This window comes from Myotis myotis, unplaced genomic scaffold (genome assembly GCF_014108235.1).
Source record: "Myotis myotis isolate mMyoMyo1 unplaced genomic scaffold, mMyoMyo1.p scaffold_m19_p_16, whole genome shotgun sequence".
Taxonomy (NCBI): domain Eukaryota; kingdom Metazoa; phylum Chordata; class Mammalia; order Chiroptera; family Vespertilionidae; genus Myotis; species Myotis myotis.
In genome coordinates, this window is record NW_023416320.1 from 34,199,093 (window position 1) to 34,225,976 (window position 26,884).

General features: G+C 45.5%; 1 protein-coding gene across 11 annotated transcripts in view; it reads right to left on the reverse strand.

The window, feature by feature from the left end:
* PDE7A (phosphodiesterase 7A) overlaps positions 1-26,269 on the reverse strand; it is a 108,463-nt gene extending 82,194 nt beyond the window's left edge. For 4 of the 11 annotated variants that reach the window (XR_004972497.1, XR_004972498.1, XM_036338386.1 and 1 more), the window contains exon 1: positions 25,504-26,095. Coding sequence is in view for 8 of the 11 variants with exons in the window: in XM_036338386.1 (XP_036194279.1) it covers positions 25,504-25,641 (138 nt within the window). In the remaining 3 variants the exon portion in view is untranslated. Of the gene's footprint in view, positions 1-25,503 lie in introns of all 11 variants that reach the window. The other 7 variants (XM_036338388.1, XM_036338383.1, XR_004972499.1 and 4 more) reach the window with 6 other exon arrangements.
* Between the last annotated feature and the right edge of the window lie 615 nt (positions 26,270-26,884).

Consider the following 26,884-nt stretch of genomic DNA (forward strand, 5'->3'; position numbering starts at 1 on the left):
CCTCGGTGAGGGGATGAGGGCTGTTTTCAGGCTGGGACTGAAGCTCCCAACTGCTCCTTTTTTTCTTTTTCTTTTTTTTATTCTGGGCCAGCTTTAGCTCTGTCTGCAGCTCTGAGGCTTCTGCTGCTGAAAGAAGGTATCTGGTTTGTTTCGGTTCTATAATCGAAACAATGTATAACTCCAGCTCTGAGATCCAGGCTCGCTGAATGCAGGTTTCTGGGGTTTTGTTTAGCTTCTATATTTGTTACAATGTTTCTTAAACTGCAAGCTCAGAGGCCGGCAAGGCAGGCGGGGAACGTTGGAGTCCTCCGTCACTGAGGCAAGCAAGCCTCATGTTAGTTTCAAGCTGCCTGGCTGCTGGCCGCCATCTTGGCTGGCAGTTAATTTGCATATCTCGCTGATTAGCCAATGGGAAGGGTAGCGGTCGTACGCCAATTACCATGTTTCTCTTTTATTAGATAGGGTGCTTAGTAACTTTGGAGTACTTTTCTGACTTTCATATTCATGACAAACAACATAGACAGAATTTCAGATATTATTACTGACTATACATTGAAAGAAACACTTTTGACTGTGTGTCCTTCTAACTTATGGCTCACTAATTTTAAAGTATTATGAAATTTCAAGGAAAGGCTTAAATACTGATAACATTTTTTAAACAGCTTTCTTTTAAAAATATTTTTATTGATTTTAGAGAGGAAGTGAGAGAGGGAGAGAGAGAAACATCAATCAGTTGCCTCCAGTATGTGCCCTGACTGGAATCAACCAGTGACCTTTTGGTCAGGGCTAAATAGCTTTCTTAAGATACAGTTCACAAACCATACAATTCACCCATTTAAATAATCATACAATTTTTTTAGTATATTCACAGATATATGGGGTTCAACCATCATCACTCTTAATTTTATATTTCTATCACCTCCAAGTAAACTCCATACCCATAGCAGTTACTCCCCATTCTTCTCCCCCACAATCTCTAGCAGCCACCAATCTGCTTTTCGTCCTTTTGGAAATACATTTTCTAGATAGCTCATAAAAATGGAATCATACACAATGTGACCTTTTGTGTCTAGCTTATTTCACGTAATATATTTCAAGGTTCATCCAAGTTGTAGCATGTATCAGGATAGTACTGGCCTTTTATTTTATTTATTTTTATTTATTTATTTTTATATTTTATTTTTTACAGAGAGGAAGGGAGAGGGGCAGAGAGTTAGAACCATTGATGAGAGAGAAACATCGATCAGTTGCCTCCTGCACACCCCCCACTGGGGATGTGCCCGCAACCAAGGTACATGCCCTTGACCGGAATCGAACCTGGGACCTTTCAGTCCGCAGGCCGACGCTCTATCCACTGAGCCAAACTGGTTACGGCAGTACTGGCCTTTTAGAATGAGTTCAGAAGAATACTGTTAACACTTGCAATTTTTCCGGATTTATGATAAATTTTACCAATCAAAATAAAAATAAATTAAATTAAATACTGAAGCTGATAATATGATTGGAAGTGCCATCTACAACCCGTGTGTGGTGGACACTTCTAGTTAGATTAGTTGCATAATCAGCATCCACCCCTCCTTCTCTTCTTCCTAAAAGAAACAAAATTTTGTTTACATGCCTGGGCAGCTATGTGCTTCATGGGTGTGTGGTTGCAGTCTCACACCTGAAGAGTAGGCCCTGACAGTCCAAACCAATCATAATAGTTCCATCTTTCTTATTAGAGACTGGTTTAGAAATGGTCACATGAAACAATCAGGTGTGGTGGGAAGTCCACTGGAAGAGCCTCATGGGATGGGTTTACTTAAACATAAAATGACACAGAAGGAAGAGACAGCTTCTCTTCCACTGGAAGTTGTTATGTTTGGATACACAAAATTATTAAAGCCACTCTGCAACCATGATGGAAGCTAGTGTGAGGACAACTCTAACACACTGAAGACAGCAAAAAAGAAAGGGAGAACGTTGGTTAGTGATGATGGATAACACTGAGCTGCCAAATTAACCAAATCTACGGCCACCCCACCTTACGTCCTTTTGGTAAATCTTTTGTTTGAGGAAATCAGTGTAAAAAATTTTTAAAAATATATTTTATTGATTTTTTACAGAGAGGAAGGGAGAGGGATAGAGAGTTAGAAACATCAATGAGAGAGAATCTGATCAGCTGCCTCCTGCACGCCCCCTACTGGGTATGTGCCCACAACCAAGGTACATGCCCTTGACCAGAATGGAACCCGGGACCCTTCAGTCCGCAGGCCGACGCTCTATCCACTGAGCCAAACCGGTTAGGGCAGTGTAAAATTTTTGCTACCTACAACTAAAAAGTCCAGTTGTATAACCAGTGGTGTGCTAGAGCCTGCTAACACTGGCTCAGGACAGACAATTCTGCACAGGTCTTCCCAACAACTCCTTCAGGGACAGTGCATTGACAGTTTCACAGCAAGAGTAAGTATATTACAGAAACTGGCAATCACCATAAATCTGGGATATTTTTCCTTCAGGGATCCAGCTGCTATAAGCATTTACCAGCACCCTACTGGATACCCTATTTCAATTTTTTTCTGTTCATCAAACCAATCTTTTAATTCCATAATAAAGTTATAAATTAGTAATATAAAAGTTTTACCAATAAAACATTGCATATGTTTGGGTTTCTGATAAGACTTTATAAAGTCTCTAGTATCTGAAATATAGCTATAAAATATTTCCTAATATGGAAACCACTAATAAATTGTACATTTAAAAAATGATTATAAAACATTATGCACAGGAAGAGAAAGAGACAATGTATTTCGATAGATATTAGAATTGTTGAGCTACACACCAATATGTTCACACTGTTATCTCTAGGTGGTAGGATTACGGATGATTCTTATATTTTTTCTATAAATTTTCCATCATGAATATGTATCACCTTAGTAATAAAAAATACAATTCATGTTTTTAAAAGAAAGACATTTAGTTATTTTTTTGTTCATGAGCATAAGGTGACAGTGTTTCTTGCATTTTTGTCTAGGAAGAGCCTATACACTCCTTGCAGGTAGGAAGATAGCTCTAGTTTTTAAACCGTGCTACTATTTAGAACACAAAGTTATAACCCTGTTCTCTCTGACTACCTCAAAATGTTTAGGCATTAAATGAATTATAATATGCGTTACATGAAGAGTGCTGAATTCTTCACACATGATCACTTTGAGGGAAAAAATATTGAGCCTACTTTAAAATACCCATGTGACCCGATTCGTGAAACTGCATTAACTCTATTGTAAAGATAATGAAGTAAAGGACCATTGACTATCAGTCCAAAGATCTGGGTTAGCCATGTGACCTCTGGCAAGCAGCAATCCCTCTGAACCTAAACCTTTTCATTTGTTAAATGGGGCTAATATCTACTCATTTCTCTTCACAGGATGAGATCAAGTAGATGAAAGGACTATCAAATGAAAGATAGTATTATATGTCCCACTTCCTAGCTTACATATACATCTTGATTACATACGTATCTTAAATCTTGTAATAACTGTACTTTGTTAAACTTTTATATAAAACACAGCCTTATAAAACCAGCAATGTATGATGTCAGTTTCCCAGGTAATACGTTAACTTCCTCACTATTTTAAAGATCTTTGTACTATTTTTTTAAAAACCTATTTTCTTTGCTGCTTTACTGTTTTAAATACAAGGATGATATTAAGAGAATCCTATCTAATAAAAGACAAAAGGGTAATTAACCATACCTCCACTACGCTTCCCATTGGCTAATCAGTGAGATATGCAAATTAACTGCCAACCAAGATGACAGCCGGCAGCCAAGCAGCTGAAGCGAGCAGGAGGTTTGCTTGCTCCAGTGATGGAGGAAGCCACAGTTCCCCACCTGCCATGGCCCGGCTCTGAGCTCCGAAAGCAACAGCTCCAAAAGCAACAAAGTTTCAATTATAGAAGCTAAACAAACCCCAGATGCCTGCTTTCAGCCAGCCGCAGCTTCAGGGCTGGGAGCGCCAGTGAAGGCAACAGTGTTTCACTTATAGAAGGTAAATAAATCCCAGAATAAAAAATAAAAATAAAAAAAAGGAGAGGCTGGGAACTTCAGTGGCAGGCCAGCCTGAAAACAGCCCTCAGCCCCTCACCCAGACTGGCCAGGCACCCCAGTGGGGACCCCCACCCTGAAGGGGGTGTGACCAGCTGCAAACAGCCATCAGCCCCTCACCCAGACTGGCCAGGCACCCAAGCGGGACCCCCACCCTGATCTGGGACACCCTTCAGGGCAAACCAGCTGGCCCCCACCCGTGCACCAGGTCTCTATCCTATATAGTAAAAGAGTAATATGCAAACTGACCCTAACAGCAGAAAGACTGGGAATGACTGGTCACTATGACACACACTGACCACCAGGGGGCAGACGCTCAATGCAGGAGCTGCCCTCTGGTGGTCAGTTGCTCTCACAGCAGGGAGCTCTGCTCAGCCACAAGCCAGGCTGATGGCTCCCAGTACAGCGGTGGTGGTGGGAGCCTCTCCTGCCTCCTCAGCAGCGCTAAGGATGTCCAACTGCAGCTTAGGTCTGCTCCCCGCTGGCAAGTGGACATCCCCCGAGGGCTGCTGGGCTGCCAGAGGGATGTCTGATTGCCAGCTTAGGCCCAATCCCTCCGGGGAGCAGGCCTAAGCCAGCAGGTGGTCATCCACCGAGGGGTCCCAGACTGCGAGAGGGCACAGGCTGGGCTGAGGGACTCCCCCCCCCCTCCCAGTGCACAAATTTTTGTGCACTGGGCCTCTAGTATAATATAACACTGGATGGAGGAGAGAAAGCTACAGATCATTTTCAGGAAGGAATATTACTTCCAAAGTCCTCAACAAAAGACCAGTGGATAGAATCATTAAAAGAACAATGTAAATACTAAGGTCTGGGCAGGGTGAAGCTCCCAGAGGCTAGTAACAGCAGGAAGCTATTATTACCATTACTACTAGATCAGCGGTTCTCAACTTGTCAGTTGAGACCCCTTTGGGGGTCGAACGACCCTTTCACAGGGGTCGCCTAAGACCATCGGAAAACACATATATAATTACATATTGTTTTTGTGATTAATCACTATGCTTTAATTATGTTCAATTTGTAACAATGAAATTGGGGGTCACCACAACATGAGGAACTGTATTAAAGGGTCGCGGCATCAGGAAGGTTGAGAACCACTATACTAGATGCTAGTGAAGACTCTCACTATGGGAGAACCACCTGGCAGAAGGTATGGCCTTGACAAGCACAGCCTTAAAGGGCTACAGGCTGGGAAATATGCCCCAACCTCTCATTACTCCCACTTTTCTATCTCCTACCAGATCTCCAACAAGAAGGCAGAGGCAAAATGCTGGAGGCTAAGTCCAGCTGGTCATAATAAATGCGAGAAGTCCTCAAAAGGCTGAATGGACTCTTTTAGCAGGGCTGAAAATCTCCATGTTATTATTACCTGCTGCTGGAAAGGCTGAAGGCAGTTCCTCCAACCTGATGGTCCTTTATTGTTTACCAGGCCTTACCTTTGATATGTATATCTGCTTTGCCAGAGGGCCAATGTGTTTTCCAGCAAATAAAAAGCCGTGGGTGGGTCCAGGCATTCAGAGAGCCCACTTCACTAGAAAGTGGAGCCTCCGCTGGCTCCCCCACGCCACCCACATTTCTATTTCTTGTCTAGTGTCTAGTTATTCATTTATGTTGCAGCCCCTTCCCCAGATTCCTGAACCCTTAATGCAGAAAGACCCTAGCAGCAAGAGAGACCAGATGATACCCTCCACAAAGAGTAAGACAGAGAGAGTGAAGAACATATTTGATGGGGCAAAAAGAACATCCAGCTAGTCTCTTCTGACTGTTTGCTCTGTGCCAGGCACTGCTCTAACTACTTTATTTGGATTCATTCTAATAACTCCAATTTGCCCAAACTACAAATTCAAACAATTCCAGTATAAATAATAGTAAGATATTTTATGGGCAATGAGAGGGAAGAGGGGAGTCTTTGACAATAAATTCTTCTAGAATAATAAACATGCATGCAAGATCAGGTAGCAGGGAAAGCATCTAGTAGTCATCACCCTTGATAATTTTCTCTTCTTCAATTGTCAGTCCAACTGTCAACAGTTTTGAGTTCTCTAATATTACACCCATGAGCTTCACCAAACCCAGCATACTTGGCAATATTTAATTTTGGTTTGCAACTGATTTTATTATATTTGACCAATAGGAGTGTTAACAAAGGATCAGGAGCAATATTTCAGGGGAAACTAATTTAAAAGTGGGACTTTGTTACTAAACTAGAGGTCTGGTGCACAGATTCATGCACTGGTGGAGGCGTGGCCTGCAGGAATTGGCCTGCTGTGGGAGTGCCGCTCATCTCGGTCAGCCAAGTGGTGCTCCCACTGTGGGAGTACAATGACCACCAGGGGGCAGAGTTGAGTGCCTGCCCCCTGGTGATCAGTTAGCATCATAGCGAATGGTTGTTCTGGTCATTAGGTCACTGGGCTTTTACATATGTATAGATTTTTTTCCCTCTGATAAGCAAACTAGTTAACATAAAGAATTAAAAGAGAATGACATGTCTACTATACGATAATGTTCAAAATGTATGTATTTACAGAATATGTATGATTCCATTTGCTTAGAAAAGATTATCATATGTTGACATACTATATCCAGATATATATTTGTGAACAAATTTTCAGGAAAAGCATTTAAAGAACTATAAACATTGCTTATCTATAAGGAATTAATAAGGAGAGGTTGCCTTTAATTATTCAATTTATATCCTGAATTATTTTATTTCATCATGTGGAGGTATGACTTTTATAATAATAATGATAACGATATCACTTAGTTTTAAATTAAGTACATACTAATGGTAGATAATCTGTGATTCTAGCTTCCAGGAGTTTAAACTAAGCCTAATTTATAGAAGGCATTAAATTTAGAAATCTCAAATACTAATAATTAAAAACCACTTCAAAAGACATTTTTATACAACACTCAATCACTGTTTTTTTCAAATGTAATTACTTCAGACAGAACATTTCTGTTTATCCCACTATTCTGTAGAAATAAGCAGAAACAATAGGTATTAATGTAAGAAAGTACATTGCTTAACATAACAATGAATTTAAAAATGTATTGATATGTTTCAGATTCCATATTGACACTAACCCATTATGAAACTATCACTTCTTGATTTTTGCATCAAAGAAAAATAGTCATATTATAAGAAAAGGCTACTAAAATACCCTTCCCTTTTCCAACTAAATCTGAGTGGGGTCTGACTTTCTTCATATACTTTAGCCACAACAACATTTTGGCAACAAGTTCAACATGGAAGCCTATATGAGAATCCAACTGTCCTACTAAGCGAGACACTAATGAGATTTGAAAATGGCAAACTAAACCAAGCCACTCTCTTTGTTACTTTTTTGTTTTTTAAATTTTATTTTATTTTTAATTAAATCTTTATTGTTCAGATTATTACATTTGTTCCTCTTTTTTCCCCCCCCATAACTCCCCTCCTCCCAGTTCCCGCCCCACCCTCCGCCCTCACTCCCCACCCACTGTCCTCATCCATAGGTGCACGATTTTTGTCCAGTCTCTTCCCGCATCTCCCACACCCCTTTCCCCCCCAGGAATAGTCAGTCCATTCCCTTTCTATGTCCCTGATTCTATTATAATCAACAGTTCATTCTGTTCATCAGATTATTTATTCACTTGATTCTTAGATTCACTTGTTGATAGATGCATATTTGTTGTTCATAATTTGTATCTTTACCTTTTTCTTCCTCTTCCCCTTCTTAAAGGATACCTTTCAGCATTTCATATAATCCTGGTTTGGTGGTGATGAACTCCTTTAGCTTTTCCTTATCTGTGAAGCTCTTTATCTGACCTTCAATTCTGAATGATAGCTTTGCTGGATAAAGTAATCTTGGTTGTAGGTTCTTGGTATTCATCACTTTGAATATTTCTTGCCACTCCCTTCTGGCCTGCAAAGTTTCTGTTGAGAAATCAGCTGACAGTCGTATGGGTATTCCCTTGTAGGTAACTGAGTTTCTTTCTCTTGCTGTTTTTAAGATTCTCTCTTTATCTTTTGCTCTTGGCATTTTAATTATGATGTGTCTTGGTGTGGTCCTCTTTGGATTCCTTTTGTTTGGGGTTCTCCGCGCTTCTTGGACCTGTAAGTCCATTTCTTTCACCAGGTGGGGGAAGTTTTCTGTCATTATTTCTTCAAATAGGTTTTCAATATCTTGCTCTCTCTCATCTTCTGGCACCCCTATAATTCTGATGTTGGTACGCTTGAAGCTGTCCCAGAGGCTCCTTACACTATCCTCGCATTTTTGGATTCTTTTTTCATTTTGCTTTTCCGGTTGGGTGTTTTTTGCTTCCTCGCATTTCAAATCATTGACTTGATTCTTGCGCTCCTCTGGTCTGCTGTCGGGAGTCTGTATAATATTCGTTATTTCAGTCCGTGTATGCTTAATTTCTAGTTGGTTCCCCAATATAAGATCGAGGGTCTCATTAGTTTTCTTGTAGATCTCATTAAGTTTATCGGCGGCTTCTAAACAGTTCTTGAGAGACCTTAAAAGTGTGGTTCTGAACTCTATATCTTCCATTGACAATTTTGTCCTGTTTCTTTGTCTCCGCATTTTGTTATGCTTCCTTGGTGCACCCCCTAGTGGTCTTTGTTCGCAGTCTTATAGTTAAATCTTGATTGTTGTAGCTAATTCCAGGGAGGGTTTCACCTCCAGGCCAAGTGGCTATGAGAATCAGCTGTGTCAGCAGTGAGAGAACTTCTGTCCCCTAGGGAGGTGCTAATCTGGCGTTTGCCTGAGGCTATCCGGCAAATGCCTGTGTGCAGGGCTTGGGCGGGGCGGGTCGCACAGGATCAACAGGGTGGGCCGGAGAGAGCAGTTATGGCGGCTCTCAGTCCTGTCCCCAGGGGCTCTGCCTCTCTGAGTCCCAGCACCCGCTGCAAAGCTCAGAGAGAAAGCTGCACTCGCTCTGACCGAAGCCAGACAGTCCCGCTTCTCCCGTTTGAGTCTGGGTCCCTAAAGACTCGCCCGGATCTGGAGCTCAGAGTCTGCGACTCCCTCCCGATTGAAAACGCCAACCGCGCCCTCCGCCGCCAGCCCGCTCTGCGCACTCCGCACCTCAGAATTTGACTTCAGCACTGCGCCTCCTCTGAGTGTCCGTATGCGTTTCTCTTTCCTCCTAGTTGTAGGACTTCCACTCAGCCGGCGTTCCTGTGGTTCTGGGTGCTGTCCCTTCCGTTTTTTGGTTTCACTTTTGAAGTAGTTGTTCAAAGCAGCAAACTCCGGCGTTAACCTATGCCGCCATCTTGGTTCTCAGAATTTTTAATTAGCCTTCTTTGTTACTTTTTTGTTTTGGAAAATATACTTACTTTTTCACTAAACAAAAATAAAACATTATTTATGTTAACAGGTACTTGGTATTATTTTGAATGAATAGCATTTGAATTTTTCTGTTTTACTTTCTAATACAAAATAAAAATATCAATACATAAAACCCATAAGCAAAAGTTCTTTGGAGTCTTCAATAAATTTTGAGTGGAAGAGTCCTAAAACCAAAAATTTTGAGATGCTACCAACCTAAAAGCCAAACAGCCGGGAACAATTTGTTTCCAACTAGGATGAACTGTGACATGGTGAGGGTGGGGAGGGGCTGAAATGCTACAGATACTAAAATTGTTTTTAGATTGAATTCCATGCTTTTAAAAAAGTTAATAATTGAGAAAAATATATTTAAAGTTTTCAAATTAACCTACATATTTACATTTCCAATGTCTTAATTTCTTCCTGTGAATCTGAATTACCGTCTGCTGTCATTTCCTGACAACCTTAAGAATTTCTTTTGGTATTTCTTGTAAGGCAGGTCTGCTTGCTACAAATTCTGTTTTTGCATAGGAATGTATTTATTTCAGCTTCATTTTTGAATGATAGTTTTGCTAACCACAGAATTATTCAGACAGTTGTTTTTCTTTCAGTATTTTGGATATGTCATCCCACTACCTTCTGGCCTCCAGTGTTTCTGATGAGAAGGCAGCCATTAATCACATTGATGCTTCCCTATATGTAAGAAGTTATGCTTCTCTTGCTACCTTCACGATTTTCTCTTTGTCTTTCAACAGACTGACTATGCTGCATCTAGGCATGGCTTTCTTTGTATTTATCCCACTGAGGTTCACCGAGTTTCTGGATGTGTAAAGTTTTTTTTATCAAATTTAGTTACGATTCCCAAAGGCTATTTTCTGCACTCTTCTCTTTGGCACTCCCATTACATATATGTGTATTCCTGATGTTTTTCACAGATGTCTGGGGTTCTTCAATAATTTTTCTATATTTTTCAAATGGAATCACATCTATTGGTCTGTCTTTAAATTTACTGATTCTTTTTATTAGCATCTCAGAACTGCTGTTGAGTCCTTCTAGTGAATTTTTCTTTTTAAAAAAAGTTTTTACTGATTTCACAAAGGAAGGGAGAGAGAGATAGAAACATCAATGATGAGAGAGAATCACTGATTGGCTGCCTCCTGCATGCCCCACACCGAGGATCAAGCCCGCAACCCAAGCATGTGCCCTGACTGGGAAGTGAACTGTGACTTCTTTGTTCATAGGTCGATGCTCAATCACTGAGCCACACCAGCCGGGCCTTCTAGTGAATTTTTCATTTCAGGTATCGTATTCAAGTCCAGAATTTCCATTTGATGTTTTTGTAAACATTTTTACTTTAAAATGAATTTAGATTTACAGAAAAGTTGCAAAAAAAAGTACAGACAGTTGCTATATATGTTTCACCCAGTTTCTCCTAACGTTAACATCTTAGATAACCATGGTACATTTGTCAAAAGTAAGAAATTAACACTGGTACAAAATTATAAACTAGTGATTTTATTCAAATTTCATCAGTTTCTCCACAAATGTCCTTTCTCTGTCCCAGGGTCCAATTTAGGATACCACTTGGTTATCACTTCTCTTTGGTCTCCTCTGATCCGTAATAATCTCACAGTTTTTCCTTGTTTTACATGACCTTGAAATTTTCGAAAGTACTGGCCAGGTGCTCTTGTAGAATAAGTCTGGGTTTCACTTTGTTGTTTTCTCATGATCAGACTCTGGTTGTAAGTCTTGGGAAAGAATACTAAGAAAGTGAAGCACCCTCTCTTAACCTCAAGGGTGGCTCTTTTTTATTGTTACTGTTTTTAATAATTTCTATACCCTTGAGAATTCCCATTTGTTGACTTACTATTATAATGCTTTCCTTTAGCACTTTTAACATTATTTATAATAGGTGATTTGAAGTCTTTACCAAATCCAACATTTGGAAACATTCAGAGAAAACTTTTTTTTTTTTTTTTTAATATATTTTATTGATTCTTTACAGAGAGGAAGGTAGAGGGATAGAGAGTTAGAAACATCGATGAGAGAGAAACATCGATCAGCTGCTTCCTGCACATCCCCCACCGGGGATGTGCCCACAACCCAGGTACATGCCCCTGACTGGAATCGAACCCGGGACCCCTCAGTCCGCAGGCCGACGCTCCATCCACTGAGCCAAACCGGTTTCGGCCAGAGAAAACTTTTTTGACTGCTTTTTTTCCCCCTGTGCACACATCACACTTTCCTAATTCCTTACTGGCTTGTAATTTTGTTGTTAAATCTAGAGATTTTATATAATCCTATCTAATAAAGAGGGGATATGCTAATTGACCCTCACACCATCGTAAAAGATGGCAGTGACCACAGCCAATAAGGAGGGAATATGCTAATTGACTGCCCCACCCTCAAAATGGCAGTGCCCACAGCCAATAAGGAGGGAATATGTTAATTGACTGCCATGGCCTCAAAGATGGCAGTGCCCAGTCCCCCCAACCGCCCAGGGCCGCCCGAGGCTCAGGTAACCAGGGGGCGGCCGAGGCTTGCGCTGCCGGCAGTGGCAGCAGCAGAGGTGTGATGGGGGCATCACCTTCCCCTGAATGTCGGGTCGCCTCCCGCCCCTGAGGGCTCCCAGACTGTGTGAGGGGGCAGGCTGGGCTGAGGAACCCCCTCTCCAGTGCATGAATTTTCATGCACCGGGCTTCTAGTATTTATATAAATATTGAAGCAACTCTGGATTCTTACCCTTTCCCCTTTAAAGGCACTGTTGCTGTTTTGTTTACTTCTGTTTTTGTTTTATTCTACTGTTTAAAATGTGGCCTCACAAAAAAAATCTAAGTTAATATGTGGTTTCACAATATTTCAATTGGGTATCATTAGTGTTATACCTGAACAAGCCAGCCCAGTTTCTAACAAACAAAATTGTATAATCATTTTCTTTTGGTTGAGTACTCTTTAGTTTCACACTTTCATGTTGAGGGAGGGAGGGAGGGAGGGAGAGAGAGAGAGAGAGAGAGAGAGAGAGAGAGAGAGAGAGAGAGAGAGAAAATGTTGACCTAGGAATACGTCCCATGGAGTAATGAAGATAAGGGCTGTCTACAGTCATCTGGTTCCTCAACATCAGGGTCTAAACCTATCATGACAACCATGGCCTCAGGAGAAATCCTGGGACCTGTTATAAAGTCCTTCAAAGTTGGAAACCTGTCTTCATTCTGACCATGTTATTTACCAGCTTCACATGAGAGGATCTGAATGCAAATACCACTTGGGAGAGGCTCTCCAGAAAGCCTTCAGTCATCAAGGAATTAACAGTGGCCATCCTGAGATGGCCAAAGATCCTCTAAGACAGAAGGGCCTGGATGCCATGCAGAGCACGAGGTGGCACTGTGGAAGGAGGGAGAGGCTGGATTGTGAGTAGAGCAGAAAGCTGGATGGAGGACTGGGTCACAGACAGGACTTCATAAAGGTCTGATGCATTTTTTATACTTGCTGATTATCTACTTTGTGTGAAGCACTGGGCTGAAGAGAGCTAAATAAAATGTCCACTTTTTAAAAAGCTCATACTCTTATTAAACTGAAGTCAGGACAGATCAGTGTACAAGGTGAGCTGTTCTAAGAGTTAGTCCTGGGCTGTAACTTTAAGGACTAATATCAGAGTTCGTTAAAAAAGTCAAATCAGTAGACAAAATGCTGCAGCTAAGTGGACTCAGGAGGCAAGAAAGGTTAAATGGGATGCCAGGTACCCTAATGATACTGATATTCTAATCATATTCATCAGTATGATGAATGTACTCCAAGAACTTTTTGAAATGTATCAGTTCTGCATGGTGTGTGTGAAAAGAATTCATAGTGATCAATATATTTTGAGGCAGTGGTCTCAACACTTGTAATGCATTTATTCATGAAAGAGGCCCAGTGCACAAATTTCATGCACGGGTGGGGGGGTCCTCAGCCTAGCCTGCACCCTCTCCAATCCAGGACCCCTCGGGGGATGTCAGACTGCTGGTTTAGGCCCGATCCCACATCGGCAGTCAGACATCCCTCTCACAATTCAGGACCGCTGGCTCCTAACCACTCACCTGCCTGCCTGATTGCCCCCAATTTCCCCCGCCCCCGCCAGCCTGACTGCCCCCAAATGCCACCCTTGCAGGCCTGATTGGGGTTGGGGGACCGACTGGGGGTGGGGCTGGCCATGGGGAGGGGCTGTGGTCGGTGGGCTGGCCGGCCATGCCCCTGAATGGGGTGGGGGGTGCCAATCAGGGGCCAGCAGCTTGGGGAAGGAGCCATGGGTGGTTGGCTGGCCAGCCCTGCCCCTGATGGGGTAGGGGGGCTGACCTGGGGTGGGGCCAGGCAGGAGGAAGGGCTACAGGAGATTGGCTGACCAGCCCTGCCCCCTATTGAGGTGAGGGGATCAGGGGCAGGGCAAGCCTGGGGAGGGGCTGCAGGAGGTTGGCTGCCCAGCCCTGCCTTCCTAGTGCGATCAGGGGCAGGCAGCCGCAGGGAGGGGCTGCAGGCCTATTGTGGTGGGGCAGGCTGATCAAGGGCAAGGCTGGTGGGGGGGAAGGGAAGGGGCGTTTGGCTGGCCATCCCACCTTTTTTTTTTTCCAACTTCACGAACTTTTATTTGTGGTGCCTGTGCTATGTCTCAAAAATACCTTCTCCCCCTGCCCAGGACAGTGTTGGGGAGGGGGCAGCAAAAAATAAAAGACGTCCCTCCCTATTGCACATGGACCCTATATACAAGCCCACCTGGCCCAGGACGGTGGGATGCTTGGCACATTCTCAGATCCCTGCTCAGGGGCTAGAGGGGTGACTGGTGGCAGCACATTTAAAGGGGACCTCTGGGTGGCCACTCTAGTCCTGGGTATTGGTCCTGGCACTTTCTAGTCCTCGGTTCCTTCCTGGTCCTGCCTGCAGCCCTGGTCCCCCTACCTGGCTCAGCCTCCCATCTCCATCCTGGCCTCAGATGGCCTCCGTGGCTCCTGGAGGCTCTGTCCTCCCCTCCCAGCCTGTAGGTCCCAAGGGGAGGTTATGGCTTCTCAGAGACTCCCCCGCAGCCCTGTCACTCGTGTTCACATAGGGGAAGGGGTACGTGTGGCAGAAGCAGCTGTATAAATGTGGGTATAGGGGCAAATCCTCCGGGGTCACTTGGACAGTTTGCTGATGAAGACGCGGATCAGGGCCGTGCTCACCTCCTTGAGGTGCTGGTTGTCAGCCGGGAGGTTGGACAGGCCCTTCAGCTCCTCTTCCAGCCTTGCACTCCAGGGCCCTGTGCCCAAATATCTCCAGCTCTAGGAGGGCCGGCCTCTCTGCAAAGCGCTCCTGCCTCTGCGTGGTGTGCTCCAGCTCCACCTTGAGCTGCGCCAGCTGCAGTGTGGTCTGGGTCAGGGCCTCGCGAAGTCTCTAGTTCTCAATGCGCAGCTTTGCATAGAGCTTCCTGAAGCCTCCCTAGGGCTCTTCTGATTTGGGCTGGGGTTCTGGGTTTAGGTCTTGCTGCCTCTGGAGGGGAAGGGCTGGATTCTGGGCTGATGTCGGCTGGCTTTGCCTCCTCCCCCTCGCAGGCCCTCTCCTCTCCTTGCCAACTCTGAGGTGCTCCCTGGAGGCCTGTGGTCCCTGTCCCTGACGGTCAGGTGCCTCTACTCTCTGGGCAGGGCCATCAGAATTCTCAACCCCACGGACTTGGGGCTGCCAGGGAAGGGTCCAGGCTCTGTGTGCCCTGCTCTTGATCGGGATGGGAGAGTCGGATCAGGGGCAGGCCGGCAGGGGGCAGGGGCTGCAAGGTTGGTCGCAGGCCCCAACCCCTGATCAGCGGGTTTGCTGGCTACAGTGGGCGTTATAGGGACTGGCCCAATCAGGGCCATCCTCTGTGGGTTTGTGTCTCCACTGGCTCCGGCCTCAGCAGCCAAGCACTGCGGGGCTGGAGTTGGGGTCTGGACCCCCCCGTGGGCTTGTGTCTCCGCTGGCTCCGGACCCAGCAGCCCAGCATCACGGCCGCAGGGCTAGGGCCTGGATCCCCCTGCGGGGTTGTTCTCTCCAGCTCTGGGCTGTGCCTGCATGTTGTTCTCTCAGGCTCTGGGCCGAGCCCAGCCCCTCCTCCTGAGCTGGTCATGACTATTACAGCGTCCTGACCTAATTTGCATATTATTTCTTTTTATATAGACTAGAGGCCCGGTGCACAAAAATTTGTGCACTCGGGGGGGAAGGGGGTCCCTCAGCCCGGCCTGTGCCCTCTCGCAGTCAGGGACCCCTCGGGAGATAACTACCTGCTGGCTTAGGCCTGCTCCCGGGTGGCAGAGGGCAGGCCCAATCCCTAGGTGCAGCCCCTGGTCGGGCTCAGAGCAGGGCCGATTGGGGAGTTGGGGCGCTGCCCCCTGTCATGCACAGAGCAGGGAGGATCGGGAGGTTGTGATGCCACCCTCAGTCACGCTCAGGGTAGGGCCGATTGGGGGGTTGGGGCACCGCCCACTGTCACACTCAAGGCAGGGTAGATGGGGAGGTTTGGGCGCCGCCCCGTCACCCACAGAGCAGGGCCGATCAGGGGGTTGGGGCGCCTTCCCCTGTCACAAACAGAGCAGGGCCAATCGGGGGGTTGGGGCACTGTCCCCTGTCACTCACAGAGCAGGGCCCATCAGGGGGTTGGGACGCCGCCACTCTCACACTCAGGGCAGGGCCGATGGGGAGGTTATGGCTCTACCCCATCACACACAGAGCAGAGCCCGTGGGGGGTGGGGTTGGGGCGCCGCAACCTGTCACACACAGAGCAGGGCAGATCAGGGGGTTGGGGCGCCGCACCCTGTCACACACAGAGCCGCAGGGCAATCAGGGGGTTGGGGAGCTCCCCCCTATCAGGCACAGAGCAGGGCTGATCAGGGGGTTGGGGCGCCTTCCCCTGTCACAAACAGAGCAGGGCAGATAGGAAGGTTGTGGCCCCGCCCCGTCACACACAGAGCCGCAGGGCGATCAGGGGGTTTGGGCGCTGCCCCCTGTCACGCTGATCCTGGTGCCGGGAGGCCTCGCGGCTCCGCTGATCCAGGTGCTGGGAGGCATATTACCCTTTTACTATATAGGGTAGAGGCCTGGTGCACGGGTGGGTGCTGGCTGGTTTGCCCTGAAGGGTGTCCTGGATCAGGGTGGGGGTCCCCACTGGGGTGCCTGGCCAGCCTGGGTGAGGGGATGATGGCTGTTTGCAGCTGGTCACACACCCTTCAGGGTGGGGGTCCCCACTGGGGTGCCTGGCCAGTCTGGGTGAGGATCTGAGGGCTGTTTTCAGGCTGGGGGTGACTGAAGCTCCCAACCGCTCCTTTTTTTCTTTTCTTTCTTTTTTTTTTTATTCTGGGCCAGCTTTAGCTTTGAGGCTTGGCTCCAGCTCTTAGGCCTCCGCTGCTGAAAGTAGGTTTCTGGCCTTTGCTTACAATGTTGCGATCCTGCTGGCTGAAGCCCAGTGAACTAAAGCAGGTTTCTGGGGTTTTGTTTAGCTTCTATATTTGTTACATAGTTGCTTAGAGTTGCAGCTCAGAGGCCTGCAGCGGCAGGCGGGGAACGTTGGAGTCCTCCGTCACTGAAGCAAGCATGCCTCATGTTAGTTTCAAGCTGCCTGTCTGCCAGCTGCCATCTTGCCTGGCAGTTAATTTGCATATTGCCCTGATTAGCCAATGGGAAGGGTAGCGGTTGTACACCAATTACCATGTTTCTCTTTTATTAGATAGGATTATAAAAGATCATCAAAAAAAAGTCTTTTCATTGTAACATTAATGCGATGTTGTATTTTATCTCAATAAGCCTATAGTAAAACTGGTTTCATTATGTGATGTTTCACTACAGTTCCAAGAACCCATCAACACAACATAGATAAAAAAGATATGCTCTAACATATCCTAACAATTAAAAAGACAATAAGAATACTGGTTTTGGGAAAATGAAAGTGGAAAGCCTTGTCAAAGTTATTAAAACTGCACCTCAAATGGAAATGAGCTGAGGCCAACCACAAAAATCCTTGAAGTCACTTCTAGAAAGTTTTTCTGAAAATAGATTTGGAGTATTCTCAGTGTGAATAAAATAAAAGTGCAAGTGTTGGTTCTATGCAGTTCAGGTAAACTACCTCTTTTATCTTCAAATTGACCTCTTTATGTTAATATGAGTGATCTGGTGAACAAATTCATGCACATTGAAAGGAAATTAATTAGAAGGTGGCTGGCGGGATGGGACTGGGTGAGATGGGCTGGACATGTCCTGGACCCAATCTCCTGCGGCCCCTCCCCGGCCAGCCGTACCTGGGGTGGCGCCGTGGCTGGAAGGCATCTGCAGAGTGAGTGGGATCCCTCTGGCAGGTGGGGTCCCTAGGCCTGGCCTGCAGGGATCGGGCAAAAACCGGCTCTCTGACATCCCCTGAGAGGTCCTGGAGTGCAAGAGGGCACTCTGCAAAGTTGCTGTCATACAAGGTATGGAACACAAACGCAAGTATGCAGTAAACCAGATTCGGGGCCAAAAGTGCCCCAGCAACAACATAACCCATGGCCGAAGGTGGAATCGTGCAGCCCTGTGAGGAATTGGGCTCCCTCCTCTCTGGTTTCGGGATGAGTCACTGCAGCTTGGCAGCTCCTGCGTTGAGTGTCTGCCCCCTGGTGGTCAGTGTGTGTCATAGCTACCGGTCGGATGGACACTTAGCATATTAGCCATATATAGAGGCCCGGTGCATGAAATTCATGCACTGGGGGGTGGTGTCCCTCAGCCCAGCCAGCACCCTCTCCAATCTGGGACCCCTCAGGGGATGTCCTACTGCCAGTTTAGGCCCGATCCCAACCGGCAGTCAGACATCCCTCTCACAATCTGGGAGTGCTGGCTCCCAACCACTCGCCTGCCTGATTACCCCTAACCACTTCTGCCTGCCAGCCTGATCACCCCCTAACCCAGTGATGGTGAACCTTTTGAGCTCGGCGTGTCAGCATTTTGAAAAACCCTAATTTAACTCTGGTGCCGTGTCACATATAGAAATTTTTTGATATTTGCAACCATAGTAAAACAAAGATTTATATTTTTGATATTTATTTTATATATTTAAATGCCATTTAACAAAGAAAAATCAACCAAAAAAATGAGTTTGCGTGTCACCTCTGACACGTGTCATAGGTTCACCATCACTGCCCTAACCACTCCCCTGCCAGCCTGATTGACACCTAACTGCTCCCCTGCCGGCCCGGTCACCCCCAACTGCCCTCCCCTGCCAGCCCAATCGTCCCCAACTACCCTCCTCTGCCAGCCCGGTCGCCCCCAACTGCCCTCCTCTGCCAGCCCAGTCGCCCCATCTGCCCTCCCCTGCTGGCCTGGTCGCCCCTAACTGCCCTCCCCTGCCAACCTGGTCGCCCCTAACTGCCCTCCCCTGCCAGCCTGGTCCCTCCCAACTGCCGTCCCCTGCAGGCCTGATCACTCCCAGCTGCCCTCCCCTGCTGGCCTGGTCACCCCTAACTGCCCTCCCCTGCTGGCCTGATTGCCCACAACTGCCCTCCCCTGCCGGCCTGATTGCCCACAACTGCCCTCCCCTGCTGGCCATCTTGTGGCTGTGGTCACCGCCATCTTTGAGGGTGTGGCATCAATTAGCATATTCCCTTCTTATTGGCTGTGGGTGCAGCCATCTTTGCGACTGCGTGAGGATCAATTAGCATATTCCCTCTTTATTAGATAGGATAAAGATTATAAACCACCAAAAAAAATCCTTTTAAATCTTTGTAAGACATAAATTATCTTTAACAATGTAAAGATTTTAGAAAAGCTACCTACAATGGGTCCTATTTTCCATTGTTCTTACTATAAAACTTGAGGTATTATTACATAATTAAAAATATTTTAAATAATTTGCGTGGGGAGAGAGACTGTGCCAATTGCTTTCTCGGTGACAGTACTTTTGCCAAGTACTTTATATGGTCCTGAGCTAGAGTTTGGTCGACTCAAAACTTCAAGGAATAGAGTAGGCTTTGCTGAAACTTAGTTATCCAGACAATTTCTTTTTCCCCAGATGCTACCCTGTACTACTTTTGTCCTCTCCTCCCTCTAGCTACCATTTTCCAAAAACACAGCCATCCCTACCAGCAGGTGGAGGCATGGAGCAGTAATTCAAAATTCCTACTCAAAATTATAAGCAGGAAACGCTTCTAATGTCAACCACAAGATCAGTGACCTTAGAAAGGGTACCTGCCAGCAGCCAAAATGAAGCCCTGGAAGCTTTGAAGGCTCATCTACAAGTGTAGTTTTTGTTCCTTTCCTCGTATATGATCATATATACGTATTAACACACTGAATGCAAAAGTATCATTTATCTGTGAATAACTTTTTGAAAGGCACATTTGGTAACAATATAAAAATCAACAGTCTATGTTACCTTTAGGCAAAAACAGGTCATTTAAATGTGAAAAAGAACACTCAATTTTCTACCAATTCAAATTAATCATAAAATTGAACAATATATAGGCAGAGTAAAAGTTTTGAGCTTTTATATTGGAAGTTAATTGTTGCAGTTTTCTGGAGTGGCCAAAAGGATTGTAAGAATGTCCACCTATGAAAAGAAAGGAAATCACTTCTCCTCTGATCCTTTTTGAAAAGTAAAAGGGCTGGGAGGAGGGGGTGATATTTACACTAAAATATTAACAGAAGTCTTATCAAATTGCCTCAAAGAGAATGGGTGGTACCTCTCCCGCTTTCTACCCAAAGTGAGCCCCTTAATCCTCTAACTCCTGCATGAAAGGGCTTAATATCTTACCTCCTGCAGGACCATTATGTTTACAAAAGAATTCTCGTGTAAACAGTATGTGCAACTAATGGAACTCTAGACACAGCAACAAGGCAGCAAAATCTGGGCAAATTACATCCTATAGACTGTATTCATGATAACTTACAAACTAGCAATCTGAGTACCCTACTCCTCAAATAGAACTACACCCCAAATACACTATACATTTACATTTTTTGTTTGAGCATATAATTTGTAACATAAACATATATTAGTTCAGAAATAAAAGCCAAAATATGGTAGTATTAAGTTTAAATCAAAGTATGAAGTGTTTCTGAAAACGGAAAAATGAAAGCAAGGTCCCAAAAGAACAAGTCTTTGGGGAGTGGGCAGGGAGGAAGGTCTCTGAACAGAATCACTCCCCTGGCAGTATCCCACCACTTCCCAGATTGTATTCCACCCTGGCTCTGAATGTAGACTTGTGAAGAGGCAACTCCTAGGGTAACAGTAATTTGGAATAGCGCACATTTACACACTGATATCAGATACATAAGAGACCTTATAAGTGAGCTCAGGATATGCAAATGATATTTCACAAAGAGGAAATGCAAATGCACAAAAACACTTCAGGATGTGTATGGGCTTGCTGACTGCAAGTTAAAACTAACTCCGTGTATCACAGTGCATCTATTAACACAGTAAAACATTTATATAAATGCTCATAAAATACAAAATAATGTTTGTTAAATAATTATATAGTATTATAATCTAATAACATATTGGAGATGAAAGAGAGATGATCATTTATCTTGGTACTGTAGAAGGATAAAGCGTTTCAGAAAGCCAAAAAATATTACTAGGTATTGACCCAACCTAGTGATTCCATTCTAAAGACTTTGTCATACATGTTTTGTGTACGACAGCAAGAGCCTGAAAGTAACTTTAATGGTCAACCTTCAGAGCATGTTTTACTGATAGATCAACATTAGGTCACTCGTAATGATCATTAAGTAACATTATACATCTGCTCTGCCAATACAATAGCCACTATTCATGTGCAGCTAGTTGAGTAAAATTGAATTTAAAATTCAGTTCCTCTGTCAAACTAGCCACATTTCACGTGCTCACCTAGCTATCCGGGGTGGGCAAAAGGTTTACAGGTGTTTGTATGGAAAATAACTAATATAAGAGTAAACTTTGTCTCTTGAACTCATAACTGTAAAAAACCTACTTTTGCCCACCCTGTATATGGCTAATGACTATTATATTGGATACTACAGCAAACATTTCCATTATCCCCAAAAGTTCTGTTGGATAGTGCTGACCTGCATCTCCTCCTGCCACATACAACCATTTATCTAGAAACACCTCCTTAACCGTCAGGCCGTGGCCTGAGCCTCGGCTAGTATTTGAAGCTTCCTCTGATTTACCCAGGCAATTTAGGTATATTTTCCCAGCGTTTCATCAACACCTTGATAACGCCAATACAAAAACTGCATCACATATAATTATACCCTTTTCCCCATTACAATCCTGTAAGTTTTTGAAAGAGGAACCAATTTTTATCCGGGTTTTGAACTGTTCTGGAACATACGTATAGGACCTTCATAACCTGTCATATACTAAGAACATTGCTAAAGACAACACAGATGTACACTATGACGACATGTGGAAAGAAAAACTTGGGTAGGTTGGCAGGCTCACAAGTGATTTTTAAAAAAAACTACTAATTCTTTACCTCTCTCAGTACTTAACACAAGGAGCCTCCTTCACAGAAGGTGTTCAGTAAATATTTGTGGAATAGTTTCTGTATTTTAAAAAAAGACACCAAGAGTGAACCTAATGTACACTATGGACTCTGGGTGATAATGATGTGTTAATGTAGGTTCAGCAATTGTAACAAATGTATCGCTCTGGTGGGGGATGCTGATAACAGGGGAGGTTATATATGTTTGGGGTCAGGGGGTACATGAAAAACCTTTGTGCCTTTCACTCAATTGTGCCGTGAACTTTGAACTGCTCTAAAAAAAAGCCCAGCCTATGAAAAAAAGATAAATTAGAAATCAAATTTAGCTTATTATATTAAAAGCATGTTTACATGTTAGACCCAAATATTTTATTCAATAATACATATCATATAGATTTATAGAAAATTTTGAAAATGAAATCTCAAATTTCTAACCCAAATAAGACTTGTTTCCAGTGCACAGAAATTTTGGCTGAAATAATCCCAGGTGCAGTGCTTTGGTTGCCATCAATATACTAACCCAACTTCCATACTTCACTAATTAAGCACTTACCTATGCAAAGCACTGTGGCCACAATGGTAAACAAGACAGTTTCTGCCCTAGCAATATTTTTTTCCAAATAAGAACTTTATCTGCAAGGTAAGTCTTCAAATCCATCTATAAACAATAGATATCCCAAAATGGCAAAAACAAGCTTCTTTCATTATCTCTATTTTCCAAATAATTTTTTAAAAATCTTATTAACCATTTGAGAAAGTAGTACATGACCTGGTTTAAAACAAAACGTTAATGCCTCATTTACTTGGCATCCTAGGGAAAGCTGGTGTTCCACATAAATGAATTTTCCAGATAACTGACACTTGTCCATTTAATATCAACACTTAAATTGTTTGGCATGGAGAGCATTTTTAAAAAACAGCACAAATCTTTAAACTTTAAAAAACAGGCTCTATCTATTTATGTTGTTCTAATAACTGTGCTGTACAACAGGCAAGCCCCTACACTGTATGTCCCCAGGGTGCCTTTGTAAAAGGTGAGGCTATGAAGAGTTTTTCTTCAGATCCCACTGCCTTCTGGTGTGTCAGCTGCCAACTCTGTCCTATCAGTGTGAACCTGACTCAGCCCCCTTTCAAATGTGCTGCTACTTAGAAAACAAGTTTGTCAAAATGTTGCCTAAAACACAGCCTTTGAGAAGTTCGACAAATCTATTTTGGTTGCTCAGTCTTTTATGTCCTGAATCTGCTAAAATCTAGTTACAAGTTCCAAACCAAGTTTTGGATAAATAAGTCACTCCTATATCTTGATTACACTCCTTATATTGCTTTTATATTTAAATTGATGTCAGAAACAACTTCATTACCTATTCACTCATTCAACAAATATTTAAGTATCACTATGAGCTAGGCTCCAATATTATGGTGAAGAATTGAAAAGATTATTAGTTTTGAAAATATTTTAAGATAGAAAAACCCTACTACAAAAAAAAACCCCTATTTAATCCTAAACACACACACACACACAACACACAGATTTTTTTTTTTAAGTCTTTTAAGTGAAATTACACACCACCTAAATTTTTAAAATATCTGTGGGTTCTTTAGACTTAGAAACTGAAGATTCCAGGGTAAAGGAAGCTTTTAATTTAACTAAATATTTATTTTATAGAGCTCTGAATAAGATCCCAACATTTTCTTTTTTTTCTATTACAAATTCCATCTAGCTAAAGACATCACCACCAATATATGCTTTTAGTATTAAGTGATACCCTCAGTCTTGGTAATGATAAGCATACCCATTTCAGCATCATAGTAGGTTTACCATCATCATTTTAATGTTGAGCAACATTAGGAAAGTGTTAATTCAGGAAAATTTCTGTCCAAATTTTCAGAAGTTCCAAGGGTATAGAAATTTTTCTTCAAGTTTTAAGAGTGGGTAAAATATGGTGTGACTCTACATAATCTGCTTTATCTGCCACAATCATATTTTTTACATTCCATTACCCATTAAAACCTAAGGCTGGGAAATGAATCAAGGAGTGCAACTTAAAACTGGTCTCTACGGATTAATTAAGACATCAGGTAAAACCCCTGGCATCAGCCTTACTTGTTTTAATTCCCATGAAATCTCTCTTCTCATTCACATTCTCCTCAGAGAGCATAAGTTAACTACTCATATTTTAGATTTTATAATTGATTAATTATTGCCTTTATTATTTAGACTGAACCAGAAATGGGTATTTGTCATGTGCCTGCTGATCCGAGAAAGTAAAATATTTAGAAGTGAAAAAAGTTACTAACATTTAAAATCTTCAATTACTGCCATTAAAAACCTTTTTCAACAGTGCATTAACATCTCTTCAACATTCATTTTGCAACCTAAAAATGCTTTAAACAGTACTATAAAGGGAAATCCTGACCCAACTCTCAAAATAACAATGTGGTGGTACCTAAAATGTCACTTAATATCACCGTAGTTTTTACAAGTTGGCTCTGACCTCATGAGTATATCACCTTGACCTATGAAATAAAAACAATTCAGAGAAAAACCCAAATATAGGCTCTTGCTCTCTCTAAAAGCCATTTAGGCAAAGAAACGAATGACAAATATTTACTGAGCACACCTGTTATAAGCAATATCTCTACCAGGTGCTCCACACTACCAGTTTAAACACACACACACATATCCCGCTCGAAATATATACAATATAATTAGAGGGAGAAAAGATATTAAAATATATTAATATGAACCAATAGAAAAGTAAATACATTTTTTTATTAAAAAGTGATCATGAACATGTAACGTTCTGGCAGCAGAAATGCAGGGCACTAAAATCAAATTTCAATAAAATTCTTTTGGCTTCCCTCTTTGAAATCTGGCAATCAAAATTAAAAATCAGCAAGAACTAAGAAGTGGGCCAACAGCATCGCCACAGCAAAAAAACAACAACCCGAAATCCTCAGGAGCAACTGGTTTTGGACCATTGAAAACAAAGTTTTTCTGTGAGTGCTCATCAATAGCTTCTCTCCTAAAATCTTATTAAATTAAAAACAACGCCGATTCCTGGCTCTCAACTTTGCGGGAACCGAAGCTTCTTGGAAACGCTCTCGCTTCTCCGATCCCGCTTAGGGGTCCAGCTACACTCGCGGGAGCCGGTCTATTGTTCTGAGCACCGCAGGTTCATCTGCGCACCACGGGGCGCGCGGGAGCTGGGCAGGCGAGGCGCGAACCCGGCACAGGTGTGTGCGTTTGCGTGGGTAAGGGGGGCACAGGTGTGCAGGGCCACAACTAAGGAAGACAGGCCCAACTTCCAGACCGAGACCTCGAGCAAGGGAGGGACACAAAGTCATTTCTTTAACCCTCTGCTCAGGGGTGTGGAAGTGGGGACCGGGGAGGGGCTAAAGGGCTCCCGGAGCCCACCTGCCTGGAGGCCGGGCACTGAGAGTGGACAGTCCCGAGGATCAAAGAAAGGGCTCCCGCATCGAAGGGCCAGCCTGGAAAGCCCCAAACAATGAGCAACGCTGGGTCTGGGGGGACGGCGAGGGCTGCGGGTGTCGCGGAGGTGAAGCCGGGTGGGAAGAGAGAAACAAAGAGAGGAAGAAGCCCCCCAAGAGTGCGCCCCCCACAGCGACGGCAGTTTACCTGGGAGAGCTGCCGCGGATTGGGGCAGCCGAAGAGCGCGGAGCTGGAGCTGAAGCTGATGGCTCCTCGGCGGCTGAGGACGTGCTGGGGGACCGGCCTGTCCAGGGGCAGCACCGGCAGCTGGTAACATACTTCCATTGAATACGCCCGCCCTGCCCCGGCCGCCGGCCCCTGCGCTCGGATGGGGCCGCGGCTGCGGGGCACCGGGCCGAGGCGGGGGAGGGCGGGCGGTGGCGGACCCCGGGCCGGGAAGCCGCGCTCACGCCTCCGCCACCCGAACGCTGCGCCCGGGCCACCAGCGGAAAAGCGCCTCGGCGGCCGCGGCGACAGTTACCAGGACCCGCGCGCGCCCGGCTCCGCGGTGCCGGCGGGGGCAGCCCGGGCAAAGTCGGAGGGGGAACCCCGCCGCCCCGGGGGTCTGACGCCCGCAGGAGCGGAGCAGCGGCGGCGCCGGGGCAGAGCCAGGCGAAGCCAGAAGGGACGGCTGGAGCCAGCGTCGGGACCCGGGTGCGCCGGGCTCGGGAGCAGCACCAGCTCCGGCCCCGCCGCCGGCCCCTCCCCGCCCCTCCCCCGGAGCCTGACTTCACTCCTCCCGCGGCGCGAGCCGGCGTAATTCACACTTTGCAGCCGCGGCCCCTGCGCCAACCACGGCCGCCGCCTCCGTGACGTCACGACGCCGCGCCGCGGGCCCGCGCCGCCGCAGCGCCGGGAGACGGGCTAGCGGCCGCGGGTGCGAGCCGCCCGCCTCCTGCTCGGCGCCCCGCGCTCGGCCACTGCCCCTCGCGGCGCGCACCGCCGTCCTCCCCTGCCGACCTCCGTCCGCAGCCCCCTCGGCCTCTCCCCCGGCTGCTCCCCACCCCAGGCGCGTGCGCACGAGGCCCCGCCGCGCGGGGACATTCCCTGATCGCTCAGCTCTGGCGATCGAGGACGAAGGTGCAGGGCGGGTTCAGCCTGCGCGAGGAGCGCAGCTCGGGCCTGGCGACCCCAGAAACCCGAAGCCCGTGGCGCCGCCGCAGCGCTCAGCCCTGGCCACGGGGTCACTGCCGTGTTTCCCTCCTTGAATTCCCATTCTTGGGCTTTGCTGGGACCGCTGCGGCAGTGACGTCAGCGTCCCGCGCGGGCACCGTGCTCCTGGCTACGTCACTGCCAGTCCCGGGGGGGGGGGGGGGGGGAGGTTGGGGTGCAGGCTGGGGTCCCGCGCTTCCCTGGCAGGTGCGGGTGCCGGCCACGCGGAGAACTGGGGAGCCGATAATGCGGGGGTGAGGAGGGGGCGTAGGGGTGGAGGGAAAACACCGAGACTGAGAAAAGAGTGCACGGGAAGATGAGAAAGGGTGCTATTGAGAAGACAAAGGAGAAAAGGAGATAGCTTGCCCTTTTACCA